The sequence below is a fragment of the Fibroporia radiculosa genome (assembly GCF_000313525.1).
Source record: "Fibroporia radiculosa TFFH 294 genomic supercontigs, scaffold764, whole genome shotgun sequence".
Lineage (NCBI taxonomy): Eukaryota > Fungi > Basidiomycota > Agaricomycetes > Polyporales > Fibroporiaceae > Fibroporia > Fibroporia radiculosa.
Window position 1 is genome coordinate 25,385 of NW_012133240.1, and position 21,114 is coordinate 46,498.

A 21,114-nucleotide genomic window follows, 5' to 3' on the forward strand; every position below is an offset into this window, starting at 1 on the left:
TCCTCCCTCACCCACTCCGAAATCTGCAGCGAAACACAGATCTACACCAGCGAGCACGCTGTCGCCATTAACAGATGCTGAATCAGAATCAGAAGTTGAGTTCGTCGTGCGTGGCCAAACATGTCAACACTAGATGGCTGCTAACTGCTCTGTTTCTGTAGGAACCCATTGCCCAGCTCCGTATTAAATCGGGTGTGCAGAAATTAACGCGAACTACGGAATCTGTCCTTGCTGGGAGAAAACGACGGCTGTCTCGAGCACCATCCAAGAGCCTATCGCCAGAGGATTCCGCGGAGAGTATCCTCACACCCCTGTCGTCTCCTAGCCCAAGCGCTCCGTCCACTTCACGTGTTGATGGAGAGGACGCAACGTGGAAACTTGAATCTCTAGGTACTTATGTCTGGGTTAGAGTTGACCAATACGGAAAAGTTGTCGAGGACTCTACCGATGATACTTTCTGGTGGCCCGCAAAGGTAATCATTACTATTCATTTGATATTGCAGTCTGATATCCCACAAGGTAGTCCACCAAGACCCTTTGTTACGGGTGGTGTTATTTGGGCAAGTCCCTGGCCAGTCAAAAGACTTATCGAGAGAAGGACATGTTATTCATTCTCCCACTTCTGCAATTATCCTTTCCATGGTGCATCATGGTAGGCTACGGTTCAGCGAGGACAATTTTCGCCTTTCTAGGAATATGAGCAGCACACAGGAGTCCCCGAGAAAGAGGCCAAAAATCGACCTTAAGACAAGGTGGGCCGATGCGCGAGATCTAATGCTAAAGGCCGATGAAGATGACAACGACGGTCTCCCGATGCTTCTCTCTACATATAATGGGGCAGACTCTACTCACGCACCAAGCACGAAATCAACCAAGCCCGGAAAGACGTCTATTTCAGACACAGAAATACCTATCGAACCGCGGATGAAACCGTGGAAGCCTCCTCCATGCGACCCGTTGCTCGAGGTGCCCGGCGAGCTTGTCCTCGCAAAGGAGCGACGGGGTCGGTCAGAATATTGGCCGGCAAAACTGCTCGAATATATCCAACCCACACAGTCAAATCAGAAACCAAAATATAAGGCGATATTCTTTGACGGCAAAATAAAGGCTCTGGAACCTGACATGTTTTTCACCACAGAATCCGAAGGTTTTAAGACGTGTCAGGTGAGAATTATTGCACTATTTTATGTAGAGTTTCGTTAATCCACTTCGCATCATAGCTAGGAGAGGATAAATATAATTATGGCTTAGATGACGACCAAGACGAGCCAGCAGGTCTTATCGATATGGACAGCCGCGGACGAATCCTAGAAGTATCTTCTATGGATGCAGCAGCATTACGTTCCGCGAGTCCGCCTAGTGTTCTCAGCCCTCTAGATTTCTCAATAGCTCTCCCCTTAGCAACACAGTTCAACTACATGAAGCCCGTGCTTGCTGCAGCTATGGATGGGGAATACACGCCAGTGAAAGACAGACATACTGCATTCATGCGAGGAGGTACTGCGAGGCAGAAGGTTTGTGAGTCGGGCTATTCGTATGGGCCATTGCAGCATGCCGAAGTGGAAGAGCTACTGGATCTCGTCACCAGTTGGGCGTTCAGGAGGGCGCGTAGAGAAGAGCTTGGAATATTCGTAAGCCATGATAATGTGAATGCCACGGTGTTGTCCGTGGGAGATGCCCATGCGGAGCGTGCTGATCAGGTAAGTCTATGGTCATGATGTCCAAGATACGACGTCCCGAATGACACCTAGTTTGGGATGGTTTAGCCCGCTGCGGCTGACGAAGAGATGCACGATCCTCTCATTCCCATATCACAGGCAGACACATCCGATACAGAGGTAGATTCAAATTTGCCTGCTCCTTGCCGTCCATCGATTTGTCAAATTGACACTGTTCTCCCCGTTAGCTCAATGGGCCATCCTCCCAGGCAGAACCACCGCCGTCTTCGTTCCTTGCTCCTGACGCTGACGCTGAAGATGTAAGTCCTCTTAAAAATTTTCGTTGGCGTTTAATAAGTGTTGCGCCCTTTTTAGGACATACATCCTAAGCCGGATGCCATATCTTCGGCTGTACCGGAGGGCAGAGCCGATATCAAGGTGGGGCTTCTTCTGTCGGAGCTCAACATTTTCTCAGCATCTATCAGGGAACATGCGACACTACTGCGTTACGTACCTCAGGTGGTTCGTCACCAGATGAGCAGTTACAGTTTGTGAAGGCATGTCTTATGCATCTATGTAATTACACGAGCTCTGATTACCCGCAGATCGCCGAAACGGATGGAAACTTGGATGTGCGTGCTGAGGATGAGCCTTCTTTCGATGAGAACCAACAACGCCGCTCGCAGTTGTCATTTCTACACCTCTCAGAGGTAGACAAACTAACGGTACGATGAACTCTTCTTCCAATAAGCGATGACTAACTGGTTTGAATCCGTAGTATTGTCAGAACATCCTATTGTATGTAGCCGCTCTCCAGTTATTATTGTGGCGAGCTGGTGCGCGCACGTTGATGCATCTACTCTCGCCGGAGCAAGAGCAACGTCTCCATGACCTTGCTATTACCAAGGCTGACGAAACCTATTGGGTTCACGACATTATTCGGCTCAGGGAAGTTGCTCGAAACGAGATGCTGCCGTCGACCAAACGGAAGAAGCGCAACAGAATCGCCCCGCACGCGTTTTCCGCGACGATGACAACTACACGCTTGCGCTTACGGAGGCGGTAGTTATTTACCTTGGATTAGTCTTGGACATCGTCGTGCTTTCCTGTGTAATCGTGTGTACATACCATGCTCTGTACTGACGTATTGTCTATCAATCCATATTGGATCTTCGGAATAATATGAGGTGAACGTTGACAGACTGACTCGACCATACATCCACCCCATATAATCTGTGTCTGAACAAAGCGTCAAACTTTGCATGAGCCTATAATATACGCGAATTGTTATCACCTGAACGGTCAAGCTACATGACTACCTACTGTATCGCGCGAATTCATCAATCATGATGATTCCATGTATCAGCATATGAAATGAGAGACCATCGATAATGCCAGCCCATTGCAGGCATGCATCCTGAGTGTCGGTACAAGATTTCGTGTCCATGATGCATGTGCACACAATTTAATCAAATACGCCACTTGTCCGCGACGGAGATTGCATAGTGCTGGCTTTAGCCGGCCCTCCTATCTCCACCTTCGCGATGTCAATCGCTTGCTTCAGAGTGTACGAAATCTAGCCATAGTAGGGGCCGGTAATAAGTGCGTCGTCAGGGCTCGTTCGCTCTTCCATAGGCCCGTTGTGTCCGTGACGTCCCACGCACCAGAATTTTGAACAGCAGCCGGACGAGCAACGAGCATATGCAACATTGACCCGGAAGTCGTCGTCGTCGTCGTCAATGTACATGCTCGGACGGATCATGCCATCTGCGGCGCATCTCTTTGTCACCACGGCAGGGATGGAGTTGAGACGGCCATCGCATGGCACATGGTCAACACATTGAATGTAGTACGGTATATCCCAGAACAATTACGCACTGCCTTCGGTCAGCCGTCCTTATTCAATCTCGATACGGAAATGATAGACACCAGGGAACACTCAACTTTTTCAGTAGATTGATCCCGCGCGTCCTCGGATGACCGCGAATTGTATGCATGATACACGGGGTGCCTCTGTCTGTGTGCGCTCCGTCTCACGTCACCCAGCCTGAAAAGAGTTCGCCGAAAGTAGTCCTCGATTCGGTGACCTTCTAAAACATACATAAAATGTCACGGGAGAATGTCATTCCTCTAGGAATAAACTACCGATAGGTGCATGTGAACCGCTACTTGTCCGAGAAGTCATCTGTCGAGGTCCTATGGATGAAAGGTTCACCTGTGACGAATTACGAGAACGGGAGGTCAGTGAGGAGAGGCTGCCGTTGGACACAATGTTCCCATCGGAAAGACGAGGGGACCCAGGTACAAATGCCGTCGCCGTACCATTAATAGTGTCGGATGTGGAGAGTCCGTTCGGTGATTTGGCCAAGGGATACGAAAACGACCGGGTAGGAGAATTGCGAGTCCTGCGCAAAGAAGGGGCGTAACTTCTTGCCTGAACTGGTGGTAATCGGGGTGGACGCGACCCTAAGGTAGTGGACAGATGTTTGATCGGTCGAAAAATCGGGTCGAATGATAGTCGATTTGGGGAGGATGACCAGGGCGAGGGGCTACGAGTTCCGTCTTCCAAGCTATAGCTTTCATACCCAAAATCATGATCCCGCCTGTATCTACGGAGTGTGCTTCGGAGGCGGTGCCTCATCCTGTACAAGAACAGGAGAATAATGCACAGAGAACTGTAGAAAAAGAACGCAACAGGAGAAAATCCGAGAGATTGTCTGGATATAGACGACGGTAGATGACCCGATATACGATCCTCAATGGAGGCGAAGTCAAAGAATGGCGGTCGCACAGGTTTTATGACACTTGTCCCACTGGGTTGATCGTCCAGGGGATCTACGAGCGGCCGATCTTCAGTAGACAAGGGTGCCACCTCCTTGCTAGCTTCCAAAACCATTTTCCCCAGCGTCCAACTCACAGAAACATCCCCAACACTGTCGATGGACTGAAACGTTGGTCGACCAAGCCCCATGCGCTGTGCCTGCGCTTCTGCTTTATTGTCGTGCCCTGTGCTATTTCCTCCCGGATCAACGATACGAGGCATGCCGATACCCTCGTGCAAGACATTGACGATCCAAGCAGCTTTGAAACACTGAAGTTGCAGCCTAGCGATTTCGACCTGTGGGCCCCATACACCAGTGTTTACTACCTGACCATCCTGTTCCACCTGACCGTCTCCCCCCAATCGGCCCTGTTGTCGTGACACTTCGTGCTGCTTGAGGATGTCGGTCCAGTCTCGAGCACAGAATTCGGAAGCGGCACGTTCATATTGTATGACGTCGTACGCACCCCCCAGACCAAAAACATGCTCTGAGGAGTACCAATACTCAGAAATGCCAATGAAATGCGATGCCGAAAAATCTATCGGAGGCACGTAGACGCCGTTGAATAGGCAGTGGGTATCAGGGCACGGTGCGTTTTTGTTGAGAAGAGGCAATGTCTGCTGTAGGCATTGTTCAAAGGATCCAGTTCCTAAAAGAATATACGGAGTCTTGGGATGTGAACTGAATGTATCCAATGGAGACACAGGCAGCCTCAAGTTCTTTGGAAGGCATGGGTCAAGAACGACCTCTTCTGCCGAAGAGACTGGTGGTAGGCGATGAGCTTCGTGTGTGTCAACAGTAGCGCCTACATATCGCTCGCGGGCCTGATTTGTGCCATAGCCCAACCATGTGGTAACAAAGACTTTGTGATGAACTTCGCGGCCATTTAGGAGACGTAGTCTGATGTCAATGAGGTTTTCTGACTTGTCCTGTTCTTTGTGGCTAGGTTCGAAAGCAATTTGAGTAGAGGCACCGCCCATGTCTAGAAACCCATAAGTTAAACGGTCCTCGGAAGACCCAGTAAAACCATCCATAAGATAGTTGACTGCTATCCACCCAAATAAACCTTCCTCTTCTCCAGTAATTATGCGCACACTCGATCCGCAGGGCCCAGCAGCGGACGCACTATCAAGCCGAAAATTGGATTGCGAGCGGAGGAAATTGCAAGTGACCTGGAGTATGTCGGCTTGCTGTTTCGAGGATAAAAGACGCATTCCAGCGGTGGCCAGTAGAAATATCGGAGTATCGGGTTGCACAGAAGGGGGTATATGAGCTCGCGCATGTTCGATTAATGGGGCTAGATATGGGGCTACACCGTCGGGATTGTCTGCAAAAGACGAGATACCTGCGACAGACCAGCATTATAAAATGATGCCATAGCTTTCAGCGTGTTCATATCTCACCGGGTTCAGTCTTCATAGACCATTCCTCACTGTCCTGCGTGCCCTTTTCTACCTTGGGAAGCGCGTTGAGTGCACGACCTCCGTCGACGACACGTGCATCTTTCCAGCTGTAGATTTGAAGTCTGGAGCCTGACGAACCTGCGTCAATAACTACACCAAACCGGCGAGCAATCAGCCATGAGTTAGCGGAGGAAGGAGGAGGCATTGGCAGGCATGGGCGCCGAAGACAGACTCCTGTGTTCTACCGCCGAGCAGTGATCGAGACGAGCTCAACTCCGATGTGGCGGAACGGGGCTCAGGCTTGCTCGACTATCTGCCCGCGCCTTGTTTCGGAGACTTAACATTCAACGCTGAAGCTAGTTGCTACATTTGACTCTCTTCTTCTAATCTTCCTCCATCAATCACGAACCATTCCAGTGCAATACCAGCCGTGAAAGAGAGGCTTTAGTCGGACACCCATCACGTCTGGATAACTTAGAAGCTCTGTATTATGGTGCAAAGGACGAAGACCCAGGGTTGGTTTGGGTCATGTTCTTGCTACATCTGAATCTGAAGAGATATCGCTAGGGCCTTCGCAGGCGGAGCAACTCTTGCGCGTAACATCTGCCATCGCCGCGGAACTGATCAAGGCCCACGATGGCAATCTTACCGTTTCGTTGAATGAGCTTCGGGCAAAAATGAGCAAAAAGTATGGATTTGGGGGCGTTCCGAGGCTGGTGGACATTATCAGTGCCATTCCTGACGACTACAAAAAAGCATTGCTCCCTAAACTAAAGGCCCGTCCAATCCGGACAGCTAGTGGGGTAATGTCATATACTGCATGATCGTCGAGTGCACTGACCAAAAGCTAGATCGCAGTCGTAGCGGTGATGTGCAAACCACACCGATGCCCGCATATCGCTATGACAGGAAACATATGCGTGTATGTGTTGTAGAGTCGCATCGGTGCGCTGTTGCTGACTTTCCCTAGGTACTGTCCAGGAGGTCCAGATTCCGATTTCGACTATAGCACACAGAGCTATACAGGCTATGAGCCGACCAGTATGCGAGCCATTCGAGCGCGCTATGATCCGTTCGAGCAGACCCGTGGGCGAGTAGAGCAGCTTAAAAGCTTGGGTCACAGCGTAGACAAGGTTCGGACTAATTAACATCCTCCTATGAGCATGTGTGTTTACTGAAAGCTGACCAAACAGGTTGAATTCATTATTATGGGCGGAACCTTCATGAGCATGCCAGAGGAATATCGCAATAAATTTGTAGCTCAACTACACAATGCTCTATCAGGCTTCACAGGTTTTAACGTCGATGAGGCAGTGAGGTATGCACTAGTCATATAGAAGCACTTATTCAAGGCTAATCAACTGTATCGCAGATATTCCGAACAGAGTAAATCAAAGGCCATCGGTATCACCATTGAAACACGACCAGACTACTGCCTGAGACCTCATCTAAGGTGCGTTAATGTCTTAGGATCTCGTGTGTGTAGTTCACTCACGGATTCCTGAAGTCAGATGCTACGATATGGCTGTACACGGCTTGAAATCGGCGTACAGTCAGTCTATGAAGATGTCGCGCGTGATACAAATCGTGGGCATACTGTTCGTGCCGTCTCAGAATCATTCCATCTGGCGAAAGACGCCGGCTTCAAAGTGGTCGCTCACATGATGCCTGACCTGCCGAACGTTGGCGTTGAGCGGGACCTGGAACAGTTCAAGGAGTATTTCGAAAACCCGGCATTCAGAAGTGACGGATTGAAGATTTATCCAACGCTCGTGATCAGGGGTACCGGATTGTACGAATTGTGGAGAACGGGACGTTACAAGAACTACACGCCGAACGTGCTCGTGGACGTCGTAGCCCGGATTTTGGCGCTCGTACCCCCGTGGACGAGGGTGTATCGTGTTCAGCGGTCAGTCCCCCTCGTAGGTCGAGAGTTGATGTCGCTGAATTCCGACGGACATCGTCGATAACTCAGAGACATCCCTCTGCCGCTCGTTACGAGCGGCTGCGAGAACTCCGGCAATCTCCGCGAATTGGCTCTCAACCGAATGAGAGACTTCGGTGCAGAATGCCGTGATGTGCGGTTCCGCGAAGTCGGAGTGCGTACATGGTCACCAGTCTATATATGTCCGAACTCCATGCTCGGACAGGAGTAACTGACTAGGTCTTGGTTCCCTTCACTGCAGATCCACGAGATTCATCACAAGGTGCGTCCTGAGTCGGTCGAGCTTCTTCGCCGGGACTACACGGCGAACGGCGGGTGGGAGACATTCCTATCATATGAGGACCCGGAGCGCGATATTCTCATCGGATTGCTGCGTTTGCGAAAATGCTCCGACGAGGGTACTTTTCGACCCGAGTTGGTGAAAAAGGAAGGTACAGAAGGCGGGTGCAGTATCGTTCGTGAGTTGCATGTATACGGCACGGCGGTACCAGTTCATGGGCGCGATCCGACAAAATTCCAGCATCAGGTAGGCTAAGCAGTAACTTTGACGCCAATTTGAGTTCCTGATCGCGTCTCACCCAGGGCTTCGGGACGTTATTGATGGAAGAAGCAGAACGAATAGCCCGTGAAGAACATGGCAGTGTAAAGCTGGCTGTCATATCAGGTTAGTCTCGGCTTGACGGCACTCTTCCGTTATACACCAACCTATGCCTTTTCACAGGTGTTGGCACCCGAGATTACTATCGCCGACTGGGATATGAACTGGATGGGCCGTACATGAGCAAAAATCTGTTGTGAGGTAGTTGTCATGTATCAAATCTGTATATCACATCGTTGTATCGGTACGTTGACCCTGTCATTTTGAGATCACTCATTGCGCCACATCTCCTAACACCAGCGTATGGAAATTTGGGAAGACGAGCTCTTCCTCGACTGTTTTCCGGATGACGTCTTGAATAAACCGCTCTACCCGCGTGACGTTCTTCAGAACGTGTTTGTCTGCTTGCCCAATCTCGCTTTCGATGTATATTGAGGGCAACAAGCGCTGCCCAATCGGTAGCGGTTTACCGGCTCTCGCCTGCCCAATCACGGAGACTGGGGTGTCTTCGTCTGGTTCCGGTGGCGTACCACCAGATGATGGTGTGTCGCGTCTTGGTCGGTCCCCCGCTAGCGGGCTGTATGGGTCAAGGTCGTCCAGAATGCAGACATGCACTCGTCGACGCTCGCCCTCATATGCGACCACCACCTCCCCATTGAAGAGGATACCTGCCACAGACAGTTTGATGGGAAGGGACATGAACATGGGCGAGGGATAGTTTATGAGAAGAGATGTCGTAAGAGTGAGTCTAAGATTGGAATTCCAGGTGATATGCAGGTGAAGTTGCAAGTTGGGGTGATTGAGAGTATTCGGTTTCGCTTCCGTGGGCTTGGATGATTCTTGGGTAACTTCGGCATCTTGGAGAGGTAGCTGGGTGTTCTGCGGGCTGAGTTTTAGTTGTACGGGGTTTGGACGAGCCGATGTAGATAGGGATGATGCTGCAGACGCGTACAGAGACGGAGAAGGATACGTCGGCCTCAGATCAACCAAGCTGCTGAAGGCCGGACTCCATATGTCCCTTTGAGAATGCAACGATGAGGATAACATATCCGCGGCAGTCCCCTGTCCATATCGCATATGCGGAGGCAGTAGGTGATAAGCTGGGACCTCCTCCTCAAGACCCTTCCCTCGTACTGCTTTGCGGGATACCCACTCAAAGTCGTCGTCATCATCGTCAGTCCATTGTGACTCTTTCACAGGATCCCGGGCAGTATCATCCACGTCTTCATCGTCCTCCAGGAAATCGCGGTAAATGTCTCGAAGGTCGACCAGTTCAACATCTGGGCTTGTAGTGCCGAACTCTAAGGATGTGACCTCAATCGGGCCAATAAATGAGGGGCGCGGTGTGGCCGAAAGTTGTCTGTTGAGCGCGCTGACCAGCGACGATGCTAACGAAGCATCGAGCTTGTCCCATTCCAAGTCGATAGACATTGTATCCGAAGAGGTTGCGGCGTGCACGACTTGTTACGCGAGCGCTCGATTAAGAGCAAATGACTTAATTGGACGAGAACATCCACCGAGATGCTAGGGTACTCCAAATCTATGTACTTACTCACTCCAAAACCCAAGTAGAAAGCGAACAAGAACGCAATGCATTACAAAGAGTATGTCTACTGTACGTTTCATGCAATCCATATCTGCAGGGGCGAAATATAAACAAATATGCGGCATGCAACGCTAAGCTTGTAATAGATCTCATAACGAAGGGCATTGTCTATGACTGCAAAGTCTCTGCGCGGGTATCGTGTCGGTTTCGTTAGGTAGACTGATTCATATAGTAGTTAGAGCAGATTCATTGCCAGCGACCGGTCGTCAAGTTCGTTTGTGAACCGTTATGCGATCGGGGGTATGGTGGCGTCGGAATCGGCGACGGCGTTCGGGACGGGTAGGGCGATCCATAGGGTGCGCTCAGATAACGCTGTGTGTCCAACATCACGCCAAACTGACCATCCTCCGCCTTCTCATCAGCAAGACCCAACGCAGACGCAATAACACGAGGGCTACCGAAGGGCGAGGCATTCTTCTTATGCGACGAAAATTGGCCAATAATGGGTGCGGTGGAACTGGCGGGAGTGAACGCGCTATCCGATTTCCCAGGTATAACGGGAATGACACCAGTGATGGTCACCAATTCCTTGCCCGGTGGTTGGTTATACATCCACGTTGCCACCAGCACGGTGGTCGACCCAATCATGAATGAGGGGGTAATCCGGAAGCCAAAAAGTGCGACGGAGGCCAGGAAGGAAAAGACAATAGAGAGACTCGTCGCAAAACCCTTCAAAATGTTGTCTGAATACTTGATGACAATTGCAGTGATGAGTCCTCCCAAGACCTGGGTCGCGACCGTCGCCCATGCCCAGCCCCCAAAATTGTGCAGAATACTGGCAAAGAAACCATCGCGGTAATACGTAGGTGATGACTCCCAGAAGATGGGCAGAATGGCAGGGATGAGGGAGAATAATGATAGCTGAACGTTGCGTACCCAGAGGTCAGCTTTTGAGTTCTTGAGGACCATCTCGAAGTAAACACCAGCAAGGCCCGATGTGAAACATGCTGCTGTGACAGCACCGAAGCCCTTGAGGGGGCTCATGATGTGTATATGGAGGGGTGCTGACTCATGCGCACTGCCCACTGGCATCTCTTGCCTGGCTGGAATATGGGTAGTGCTGCTCGATTGGATCTGAACAATGCCGACACCGATAGCAAGAAAGAAAAGCGACATCCACTTCGTAGAACTGAGCCTCTTACGAAGGAGCATGACGGAAAAGGCAGCAGTAGTAAGAATCTTCATCTGATACGTGACCTGGAAAGTCGCGACGGGGAGGTTGCCGATAGCTACGAATTGCAGCGAATTCTGTACAACATAAAGGAGGGCGGGTATTGACAACTTCCAGCAGTCGGGACTGAAGATCTCTCTGCACAATCTCCGCAGCGACGACCACCAGCCGAGAAACCCGCGATTTGATGCATCAGATGCGCTTGCCATCCTGAGGAAGGCTATGACAAACGAGATGGTGCCCTTAAGCAGCTCGTTGAGCAAGACTGCGGATGCCGGCGAATACGCTTCGGATGCTGGCGTGGACACACGCGAGTAGTGCATGACGATAGACAACGCAGCATTCTGGACCGCAAGGGTGACCAAACTAGATGGTATGATCAGACAGTGCATAAGTACGGACAGCAAACGACTCACGAGACATATTTCAATGGCATGCCACATATTGTTGGTCCGCCTTCTTGAGAGAGTGTACCAGCTGGTGAGGTAAATACAAGAGGCGGAAACGGCATCGGTGTCGCTGGCGGGGTCGGAACTGGTGTCAGCCGTGGACTTGACCACGGAGACGCGTTGGGAAAGGACCCTTCTTGAGGAGAGGGAGGATTAGAGCGGGAAGTAGGATACTGTCTATGGTACATCTCGGGCAAGGTAGGGGAGGGAACACCTAGGGCAGATACTCGACGGGGCACGGTACGCTCCATGACCGTTAGCAGATGCGTGTCAGAGTCAGAGCGTCGCAAGGGTGGGCGGGTGACCCAATTTTGGTCGTAACTGGCTAGCCAATGTGCACGAGACGTGATGCAAGGGCTGGGGCCGTCTATAAGACTAGCTGGGCAGCGTCCGCGATGGACCAGGGAACGGGAGGGTTGCAGCGAGAGACAAACCGACGTGTGCGCGAGTCCAGCGCCTTAAGCCTCCCGTTGGCTTTTTTCGCTCGCGTACATCTAGCGCCCACACTGCATCCGTCGCGTCGCATCTACTCATCACCATCGCGGCCGAGACAAGTCGTGCGCATGATTCTATTGCATTGCATTCACTACGCTGTTCTACACGTAAATACAACATACTAATATACAGCGTATTTGAGCAAGCCAGACAAGGCTCAACAGCTCCGAAGATATCTAAAGGAATAGAACGTTAGCCGCGACCAGACCAATACGATGCAGAACAAAACAGTATCAATTCAATGCAACCTCAGCCTCGCCTTTAACTCTCCACGCACACCCATCAGTCTCTCGACGCCCGTAATATAGGCCTGCGAAGTCACCAATGCCAGCAAAAAGGTCACGAACCCAATACCACGCGGTGTTCACATCGGGGTGCATTATGTTACCAGGTTTTTCGTCGTCGGTTACAGAAAGGAAAGACACTGGATATATAATCTTGTTCGAAAAGACTCACAAGAACATCAGATAACGCGAAGCTACAAAACATATAGATGATCCCCAGGTGATCCTGCGTCCTAACCTCTCAACCAGAGGGAGAAGCAATCAGCAAAGATTGTTTTTGAGACATCTCCACGAGAGTTCGTCTACAACGTTTGTCTGGGCCGTCTTATCCGTGAAGGGGCCGTGCCAATAAGGCGAGCGGAGGACAGACAGCAATTTGAACGTCGAGGATGTTTGGAACCAGCAAATCCTTCGCGTTCGCACCTATATTCTCAACGGAAAACGCCGAGACTCCGATTAAATAAAGACGCCCGACTTCACTTGCAGCGAATGCTTTAATCCGCCAGGTCATGGCGACACCTCCGTCTCAGTTCGCAGCTCTTCTTCGTCAGTCTAAGTTCGCGTCTTTTGACCCTCACATTGGTCAGGTCTATGTTTCATATGGCGGCCATGCTCACCGAGGGAATTGGGGCCTCAAGCGTTCGTTGCCGCTCCGTCGACGAAGGGCAGCTGTAACTGTTAAGACCGTGGATTCGAGACAACAGCAGACGGAGTGGAAGAGTGCGGAGCCTCAGGATAGGTGGATCAAGATGTGGGATGAAGTTGGAGTCACGCCTCGCGTCGACGCCGGCTCTTGGATGATGAAGCTCGGCCCGCTGGCTGGTCTACAGTGGGAAACAGACTCGGAGTTCGCGCAGGGCACAAGAGGTATGCAGGACATTGACGGTATGGAGAAGGAGCTGAGGAAGAAGAGCAAGGCTGTTCCCAACATTAATGCCATGTCTAAGACAGAGCGCACGCGATACATGGAGGAGCTGAGGGAAGCAAGGCCGGAATTCCGCCAATACTTTCGAGTGCAGCAGAGGATGAGGGAGAGAGGTAAAGATACGGACGAGGCTGCGGTGGAGGCTGAAGTCGAAGCGGAACCAGAGGACGCACATCCAATCTCCCTATGGGAGCAGTCGGAAAATCCCAACCATTTCCAGGAGTTTCTTGAAAGGCGCGCGGCCAAGAAGTACAATGCTCTCAACGCACACATCATCGAACAACGGCCTCAACGATTCGGAGGTTTGGTCTACGCGCGTTCGTCTCAATTGCAGTCTCTCTTCCTCTCTCCACCTCGAGCGGGACGTGTCCTACAGGACCAGGGAAGCAACTCAAGGCCTGGGTCGCGCCTTGGTGGCCGTACTGCGGACGAAGATATGGTTGCCAGCTTCGCTGGCATGACGTCTTCGCTCAATAAGAACAACCGAGGCTTGGCTATGCCGGTTGACTGGAATCTCCTGTCGTCAACTGGCGAGAGAAATCCCCAAGCTAGTATCACAGATTTCCGGCTCGCTCAAGCTGAACTCGTGGGAGCTCCGGAGACAGTTGCAAAGCACCCGACGGGTATCAAGAGCGTGCATATGCGAACGGAGGTGGAACATTGCTCTGCAGGTGATGGTGTATTGGCACAAGCCAACCCTCATCAACCTGGCTCGAGAGAATACATCGCGCACGAAGGCCATTCGGTGAACAAAACAATGTCCATGATTCGACCGACGCCCAAGAAGGGTGCTAGCTTTAAAGCTTCACCCACGGCTAAAGTGGACCTTCTTGTGACGTTGAACAAAGTCGTCGACTCCAGCGAGTCGAATACGTATTCTTGGGCAGAAAAGCCATTGTAAAATGGCATTACGGTGTAATCCACGTATCGAGAACTTTGCGAATATCACCATTTTCTCCCGCGAGGAGCTTCTCTGCTTGAGGTCGTGATATATCCAGTTCGTGTACCTGTCGTGATGAAATTTGTTTTACAAGACATGGATAGTTACCATGTCTTCCTACTCACAAGGATGTCCACATCTTCCCTTTTCACATTGTTGGCACCAGAATCCTTCGCTGCTTTAATGGTAGGTTTGTCTAGAAACCCGCTTCGAAAGGCTTCCTCCATTTTGCCTTTAGAATAGGCATAGCCATCCGCAAACTGTGGATATATGCACCTCAGGTTGATCATAAAATCACGGAAAGCATGCAAATCGCATACGTTAACAATGACCTCAGGCTCTGGACGACCGTTGCCTCGTGCGAGAGACATTCCGTTATACGAGACAACGTTATAAAAAAGCACAACGATGTGACTTGAATGCGCGCATATTATAACCGCGTCGGACCTTCCCACGTGGGGCACGCGAGTCAACTCGTAAGCCGGTGTTGGAGGGCGGACCCGCCGCTACCGCCTTATTTGACTATAGCCCTCCACCTTCGAGGCAACACCAGACTTCACCCGCACTATGGACTCGTTTGAGAATTTTCAGTACGACTCTGCATCCTCATACGGCAGCATAGGCGTCGTAGACGACACTTCTTCTATATACACCGCAAATACCACAAGCCATAGTCACTTACCGGTTGACTTGGAAAGCCTCTCGCTCACGGACGACCGCTCTTATGTCTCGTCTCCTAATGGAGGAAGCGGACAGGGAGTAGCCAGAGCTGGTATCGACGAAGATTTCGATGCTGTCCTAGACGATCTCAAAGACGAGAGTCAGGTCGATTTACCGCCTCACGCGTGCAGGTACGCCTCAGTCGGCTCCAAGCATTTGGAGCATTTATAAACTTGACGGATAGCTATTGCGGCATTCACTCCCCTGCTTCTGTCGTGAAATGCATCGTCTGTTCCAAATGGTTTTGCAACTCTCGCGGCAACACTTCTGCGTCTCATATCGTGAATCATTTGGTGCGCGCCAAGCACAAGGAAGTTATTTTGCACAGCGAGAGCCCCCTTGGAGAGACGATCCCCGAATGCTATAACTGTGGAAGCAAGAACGTATTTATGCTTGGTTTCATACCTGCGAAGAGCGACACTGTCGTAGTTCTCCTTTGCCGGTGAGGTTTATCATATTTGTAATACGTTGCACTTCAACTGAGACTTGTAATGGTTCAGCCAACCCTGTGCTGCGATCTCCAAGGACATTTCCTGGAACGCCGCCTTATGGGCCCCTCTTATTGACGATCGATCATTTTTATCTTGGCTTGTCAAACCTCCCAGTGAGACCGAGCAGCTCAGGTCTCGTCAGATATCTTTTCAGCAGATTAATCGCCTCGAGGATTTGTGGCGTGAAAACTCGACCGCAACTTTGGAAGATCTTGAGAAGCCAGGCGTGGACGACGAGCCGCAATCCATTCTCTTGCGCTATGAGGACGCATATCAGTATCAGAACATCTTTGGACCTCTCGTAAAGATCGAAGCGGACTACGACAAGCGCTTGAAGGAGTCACAGACACAGACCGACATTTCCGTGCGCTGGGACCTCGGTCTCAATCAGAAGCGTGTAGCATGGTTTTGCTTACCCAAACTCGAGAGCGGAGAGGTCAGGTTGGCTGTCGGAGACGAGCTCAGGCTGAAGTATTCTGGCCAATTACACAAGCCTTGGGAAGGTGACGGCCACGTTATCAAAATCCCCAATAGTAAGTGCGATAGAGGCCATTCTCGCGCAGACCATTCACTGTGATTCTAGATGTCTCGGATGAGATTGGCTTGGAACTGCGGAGATCGGAGGGAGTTCCTACCGAAGTCACACACAATTACACCGCAGATTTTGTGTGGAAATCCACGAGTTTTGATAGGATGCAGCTCGCGATGAAGACATTTGCCGTTGATGAAAAGAGTGTCAGTGGGTACATTGTGAGTGCCTCCGAATTCGTCTTCGGCCATTCATGTTTAGATCTATTTGCCAGTATCATAAGCTTTTGGGACATGAGCTAGAGCCGCAGGTTCTCCGGACGCACATGCCGAAGCGTTTTTCAGCTCCAGGTCTTCCGGAACTTAACCACTCGCAGATGTATGCGGTCAAGAGCGTTTTACAGAAGCCTATCAGTCTAATTCAGGGTCCCCCGGGTACAGGCAAGACTGTGACGTCAGCGTCGACGGTATACCATCTGGCGAAGATGAATCCTGGACAAGTACTCGTCTGCGCTCCCTCGAATGTGGCCGTGGACCAGCTGACCGAGAAGATCCATGCGACTGGTCTCAAAGTCGTGCGCCTCACTGCCAAATCGCGCGAGGCTCTGGACTCGTCTGTGTCGTTCTTGACTTTGCATCAACAAGTTGCCAACTACACGACTCACGTGGAACTGCAGAAGCTTATTCAACTCAAGAACGAGCAAGGAGAGCTTAGCTCGAACGACGAGAGAAAGTATAAGGCGCTGATCAGGCAGTGTGAGAAGGAGATTCTCAGCGCTGCCGATGTCATCTGTTGCACATGTGTTGGTGCTGGTGACCCACGCCTCAGCAAGCTCAAGTTCCGGACAGTTCTCATCGATGAAGCCACACAGGCGGCGGAACCCGGTATGAATTGACACCACGTCAAGTCTCATGCACTGACGAGATTTGTATTCAGAATGCATGATTCCGTTGGTGCTCGGCTGCAAACAAGTGGTCCTCGTTGGCGATCATCAGGTGAGTGCCGAAACGATATGGTGTGAAGCGATGACTGATGCGCAGTCGGCGCAATGCAGCAATTGGGTCCTGTAATCATGAACAAGAAGGCAGCACGCGCCGGACTAACCCAATCGCTGTTCGAGCGCCTCGTTGTGCTCGGCAATCGTCCTATTCGACTGCAGGTTCAATATCGCATGCACCCATGCTTATCGGAGTTTCCATCGAACATGTTCTACGAAGGCACTCTCCAGAACGGAGTTACCGCTCCTGAGCGGCTGCGGAAGAATGTCGACTTCCCGTGGCCTGTTCCTGACACACCCATGTTCTTCTATCAGAATTTAGGTCAGGAAGAGATTTCTTCGAGCGGCACGTCCTTCCTAAATAGGTATGTTATTATGGCTTTTACGTATTTTAGTCTATTGGTGACGTCTGCCCGCTAGGACGGAGGCATCTAACGTCGAGAAGATCGTCACCAAGTTCTTTAAATCCGGTGTGGTGCCGAGCCAGATCGGAGTGGTTACTCCGTATGAGGGTCAACGGTCGTACATCGTGAACTACATGCAGTTCAACGGATCGCTCAAGAAGGACCTGTATAAGGAGATCGAGGTGGCTAGCGTAGACGCCTTTCAAGGACGGGAGAAGGATTACATCATCCTCAGTTGTGTTCGCAGCAACGAGCACCAGGGGATTGGATTCTTGAACGACCCGCGGCGTTTGAACGTGGCGCTCACTCGTGCAAAATACGGCGTGGTGATTCTAGGGAACCCAAAGGTTCTCAGTAAGGTGGGCCCCGTGTGTCACATCGGCGGTGGACATTCCGAGCTGAATGATCCATGCTGCAGCATCCCCTTTGGCACTATCTCCTGACGCACTACAAGGAGAAGAACTGCCTTGTTGAGGGGCCTCTGAGTAACCTGCAGCCCAGCATGATCCAATTTAGTAAGCCAAGACGCACTCTCGTGAAGGCGATGGATCAGTTCCGTCGACACGAGACCAACGCGCGTGATTATTTGGGCAGCGGTCTGTCGGGTGATGGTACGTCTAAATCCTCCTTGCTGCTGCGTTGACGTATGTAAGCTGATGGTTCGCAACAGGTCGCCGATCCGGCACGCCCAGCCGTTTTGATGCCAGCTTCTACCGCACCCACGATGCGCTCGGATACATTCCCTCGGACGTGCAGTCGCTGCGCTCTCAGGCCACGTACTCGTCCGGGCTGCCCGTGTTCGCCGCCAATGGGCCGTTCGGTCCGGGGAGTGCCCAGCGGCCCAGCGGCGGCAAACGCAGCACGTATGGCAGCTACGCCAGCTCCATCATTTCTCAGGACGCAGGGCCCGGAGGCACCGACAGCGCGAGCGTGGTCGGGAGCGCGCTCGGGCCCTCCGACCGGGCCACGAGCAGCATGGCGTACTCGCAGTCCGACCGCCTGCGCCGCCGCACGTCCTTCTCCTCGACCGCGGGCGCGTCCGACCTGGGCAGCCTGTCGCAGTACGACTACAAGAGCCAGGACGACGCGGACCTCGACGACATGCGCTCGCAGTACACGGGCACCCAGTCCGGCGTCACCGTGTTTTAGCGCGCGCGCCCTGATGGTGGCCCCGTCAGACGACCGACCGCACCGCCACCGTGTCCCGCTGCTGCCCGCCGAGATCTTGGAGCCCCTTCCCCTCGTCTGTCTGTCTGTCCGTCTGTCTGTCCGTCCGTCCGCCTGCCCGTCCGCCTGTCCGCTGTCCGTATTGTCGCCCGTCTGTCACGTCTGCCACCAGCCCGCGGGGCCGCATGCGCGCGTCGCCCGTGCGGCCCCGCGATGCTGTGCCGTGTCTGCTGCCACCGCCGCCGCTCGCTCGCTCGCTCGCCAGGCGGCTGCCGCCCTGCAGTCGGGGCGCGCGCGGGTGCGCGAAACACGCGCAGCCCGGTGTGAGCCCGTCCTGCGTGATATGATGGCGGCGATGATGATGATGATGGTGGTGGTGGCATGTATGCGTGCGTGCGTGCGTGCGTCTGCAGTGTGTACTACGTGCTCGCCCCTGTGCTGTTGCGCGCCTCGAGACGCCATCGAATAAAACTCCTTGCTGCTTGCAGACTCGCGTGCCCCCACGGATGTGCCGGGCAGCTGAGACACGCCAGGGCGATGCGGCACCCGCGATGGGATGTGATGTGATGCGATGCGATGCGATGGATGGATGGATGGATGGATGGATGTGCGGCTGGCTGGCTGGCTGGCTGACTGCTTTTGTCGAGTGCACACCACGACGCCAGCTGAGGCACTCGTTGTTCAATTGTCGCGCGGGAGGAGCGAGCGGCGGTGAAACGCTACGTCAACGATTACTACTACAGAGCGTCGCCATTATAAATAAGCACTGTGCCTGCTCCGGATATGTACGTTATGCGATGCGGATGCGATGGATGAGACGAGATGGGCAACCCGTGCAGGGTCGTCGGGGTATAACAACAAACAGCATGCGGCCTGGTGGATACGAGTACAGTAACGATAAGCATTTAATTAGCGAGACACTTCGTAACGGAGGACGTGAGTCATCATGGCGTGGGCGGGACTGGGTAAGAATGATAGCAGAAACAAGGACGCGTGGAGACCAGGAATACAACGGCGATTAACCTGAGGCGTATGCGTAAGACGTGCGGTGGCACAGCACGGGCCCGAATCGGGTCGGAGAAGCGGAAGCAGAAGGGGTGCGGCGGGAATGCGCCGCAACATTGTTGTCAAGCCCTGGACGAGCGCGAGTGCGACCGGGCGCGGGGCCGCTCACGGCCGCGCTGCTCGGGAGCTGCGCCTCCGGGCGGCGTACTCTCGCTCGGACGCCGCGTAGGATCGGGGAGGCCGGGGTAAGAGTGCGGAGGCAGGGGCAGGTGGGCGGAGGAGCGCGTTAGACTGAAATCGGCAGCGGACAGGGTCGACCGGCGGCGGGGGTGGGGCGGTGAGGCGGAAGGTGGTGACGATGATGCGGCGGGGGCAGCGCCGGGGCCGGGCCTGAGCGTGTTGGGAGCTCCCTGCGCAGACGCTGGCCCGGCGGGGGAGGCGTCTGCGCGGTGCATTTTTTTGACGGGCTCGGGGCGCGGTGCGGCGGCGCGGGAGGGGAGCGGTGCGGGGGCACATTCGGGGCCATGATGGCAGCGATGGAGAGCGAGGCACGGCGCGAGGTCGGGGGTATTGGCGGCGGCGGCGGCTGCTGCTGCTCGGACGAAGAAGGGATGGAGGCCGGGGCTGGTGGAGAGTAGGTGAAATGACCCTGTTCGAGGGGCGAGAGGGGCATGGACATGGATGTAGGATGGCCGGAAGAGGTGGATGGACGCGAAGAAGTGGGGCTGCGGGGGGCGATTAGTTTGGGGGGCCGAGGATGGGGCGCGGATGGGTCCGGGCGGGAAGAGGCAGAGGCAAAGGCCGGGGTCATGTTGTAGTACGGGTGGGGGCCTAGGGGAGGGTGTGGGGGGTGGTAAGGAGTTATGACTGTGCCTTGGACGGGGTCGAGGGAAGGAGAGGGGAGGGGGAGACGGGGCGGGGGGGCGAGGCGGTGGACGAGGGATTCGAGGTCGAGGACCTTTGCCTTGAGCTCGTCATACTCGGTGCGGGTGACATATTTCTCCCTTGGGTGCCGGTATCGGCAATAGGGCCAAAAGGGGAGGGGGGGGAGGACGGAACTTACATTGGTTCGATGATGTGCCACTGACACTTGTGGTGTTCTCCGCGCCTTACGCAGGGGCCGCATGGTTGAGCTCTAAGTGCGAAAGATGGAATCAGATGTCGGAGGGGGGGGTTGATATGAAATAGGGACCGGACCTATCACATTTGATCTTGCGCCGCTTGCACTCTGGGGAATGGCGAGGAGAGAAACGTGAATTGGGTGAGCAGGGGGAAGGAGAGGAAAGGGAGACGGACCGGTGCAGCTGAGGGCCTGTCTGCGGCGCTTCTTCTTTGGAGGCTCGTTGGTGTCGGGATCCTGGTCAGAGTCGTCCGGGGCGGAGCGGGGGCCTTGGGAGGGATGAGAGGGAGAGGGGAGAAGAGGGGAGAGAAAATGCGCACCGAGGGAGCTTCCGGACGGGACGGGGGGGAGCTGGAGGGAGTAGGCCGGAGCGGGGGGGGCCGGG

At 53.2% G+C, this 21,114-nt stretch overlaps 8 protein-coding genes across 8 annotated transcripts; 3 read left to right on the plus strand and 5 right to left on the minus strand.

The window, feature by feature from the left end:
- Positions 1–3,780: 3,780 nt before the first annotated feature.
- On the minus strand, positions 3,781–6,088 carry FIBRA_01647 (uncharacterized protein; the record flags this gene model as incomplete). The annotated part of the gene is made up of 2 exons (XM_012323520.1): positions 3,781–5,825; positions 5,884–6,088. The coding sequence occupies 2 exons, from the start codon at positions 6,086–6,088 to the stop codon at positions 3,781–3,783; spliced, it is 2,250 nt and encodes a 749-aa protein (XP_012178910.1).
- A 285-nt stretch (positions 6,089–6,373) lies between these two features.
- FIBRA_01648 (uncharacterized protein) lies at positions 6,374–8,626 on the plus strand (the record flags this gene model as incomplete). Its single annotated transcript, XM_012323521.1, has 11 exons — positions 6,374–6,398; positions 6,451–6,686; positions 6,735–6,805; positions 6,854–7,016; positions 7,077–7,201; positions 7,256–7,336; positions 7,391–7,792; positions 7,859–7,982; positions 8,070–8,354; positions 8,411–8,492; positions 8,550–8,626. The coding sequence occupies 11 exons, from the start codon at positions 6,374–6,376 to the stop codon at positions 8,624–8,626; spliced, it is 1,671 nt and encodes a 556-aa protein (XP_012178911.1).
- Positions 8,627–8,699: 73 nt separating this feature from the next.
- Positions 8,700–9,857, minus strand: FIBRA_01649 (uncharacterized protein; the record flags this gene model as incomplete). The annotated part of the gene is made up of 1 exon (XM_012323522.1): positions 8,700–9,857. One exon carries the CDS (start codon positions 9,855–9,857, stop codon positions 8,700–8,702), a length of 1,158 nt encoding a protein of 385 aa, XP_012178912.1.
- A 361-nt stretch (positions 9,858–10,218) lies between these two features.
- FIBRA_01650 (uncharacterized protein) lies at positions 10,219–11,903 on the minus strand (the record flags this gene model as incomplete). Its single annotated transcript, XM_012323523.1, has 2 exons — positions 10,219–11,569; positions 11,620–11,903. The coding sequence occupies 2 exons, from the start codon at positions 11,901–11,903 to the stop codon at positions 10,219–10,221; spliced, it is 1,635 nt and encodes a 544-aa protein (XP_012178913.1).
- Positions 11,904–12,940: 1,037 nt separating this feature from the next.
- On the plus strand, positions 12,941–14,257 carry FIBRA_01651 (uncharacterized protein; the record flags this gene model as incomplete). Its single annotated transcript, XM_012323524.1, has 1 exon — positions 12,941–14,257. The coding sequence occupies one exon, from the start codon at positions 12,941–12,943 to the stop codon at positions 14,255–14,257; it is 1,317 nt and encodes a 438-aa protein (XP_012178914.1).
- Positions 14,258–14,400: 143 nt separating this feature from the next.
- On the minus strand, positions 14,401–14,667 carry FIBRA_01652 (uncharacterized protein; the record flags this gene model as incomplete). The annotated part of the gene is made up of 2 exons (XM_012323525.1): positions 14,401–14,556; positions 14,617–14,667. 2 exons carry the CDS (start codon positions 14,665–14,667, stop codon positions 14,401–14,403), a joined length of 207 nt encoding a protein of 68 aa, XP_012178915.1.
- Positions 14,668–14,863: 196 nt separating this feature from the next.
- FIBRA_01653 (uncharacterized protein) lies at positions 14,864–18,586 on the plus strand (the record flags this gene model as incomplete). Its single annotated transcript, XM_012323526.1, has 10 exons — positions 14,864–15,147; positions 15,201–15,458; positions 15,517–16,040; positions 16,091–16,257; positions 16,311–16,920; positions 16,973–17,031; positions 17,091–17,398; positions 17,454–17,796; positions 17,856–18,048; positions 18,108–18,586. 10 exons carry the CDS (start codon positions 14,864–14,866, stop codon positions 18,584–18,586), a joined length of 3,225 nt encoding a protein of 1,074 aa, XP_012178916.1.
- A 1,309-nt stretch (positions 18,587–19,895) lies between these two features.
- FIBRA_01654 (uncharacterized protein) lies at positions 19,896–20,735 on the minus strand (the record flags this gene model as incomplete). The annotated part of the gene is made up of 1 exon (XM_012323527.1): positions 19,896–20,735. One exon carries the CDS (start codon positions 20,733–20,735, stop codon positions 19,896–19,898), a length of 840 nt encoding a protein of 279 aa, XP_012178917.1.
- Between the last annotated feature and the right edge of the window lie 379 nt (positions 20,736–21,114).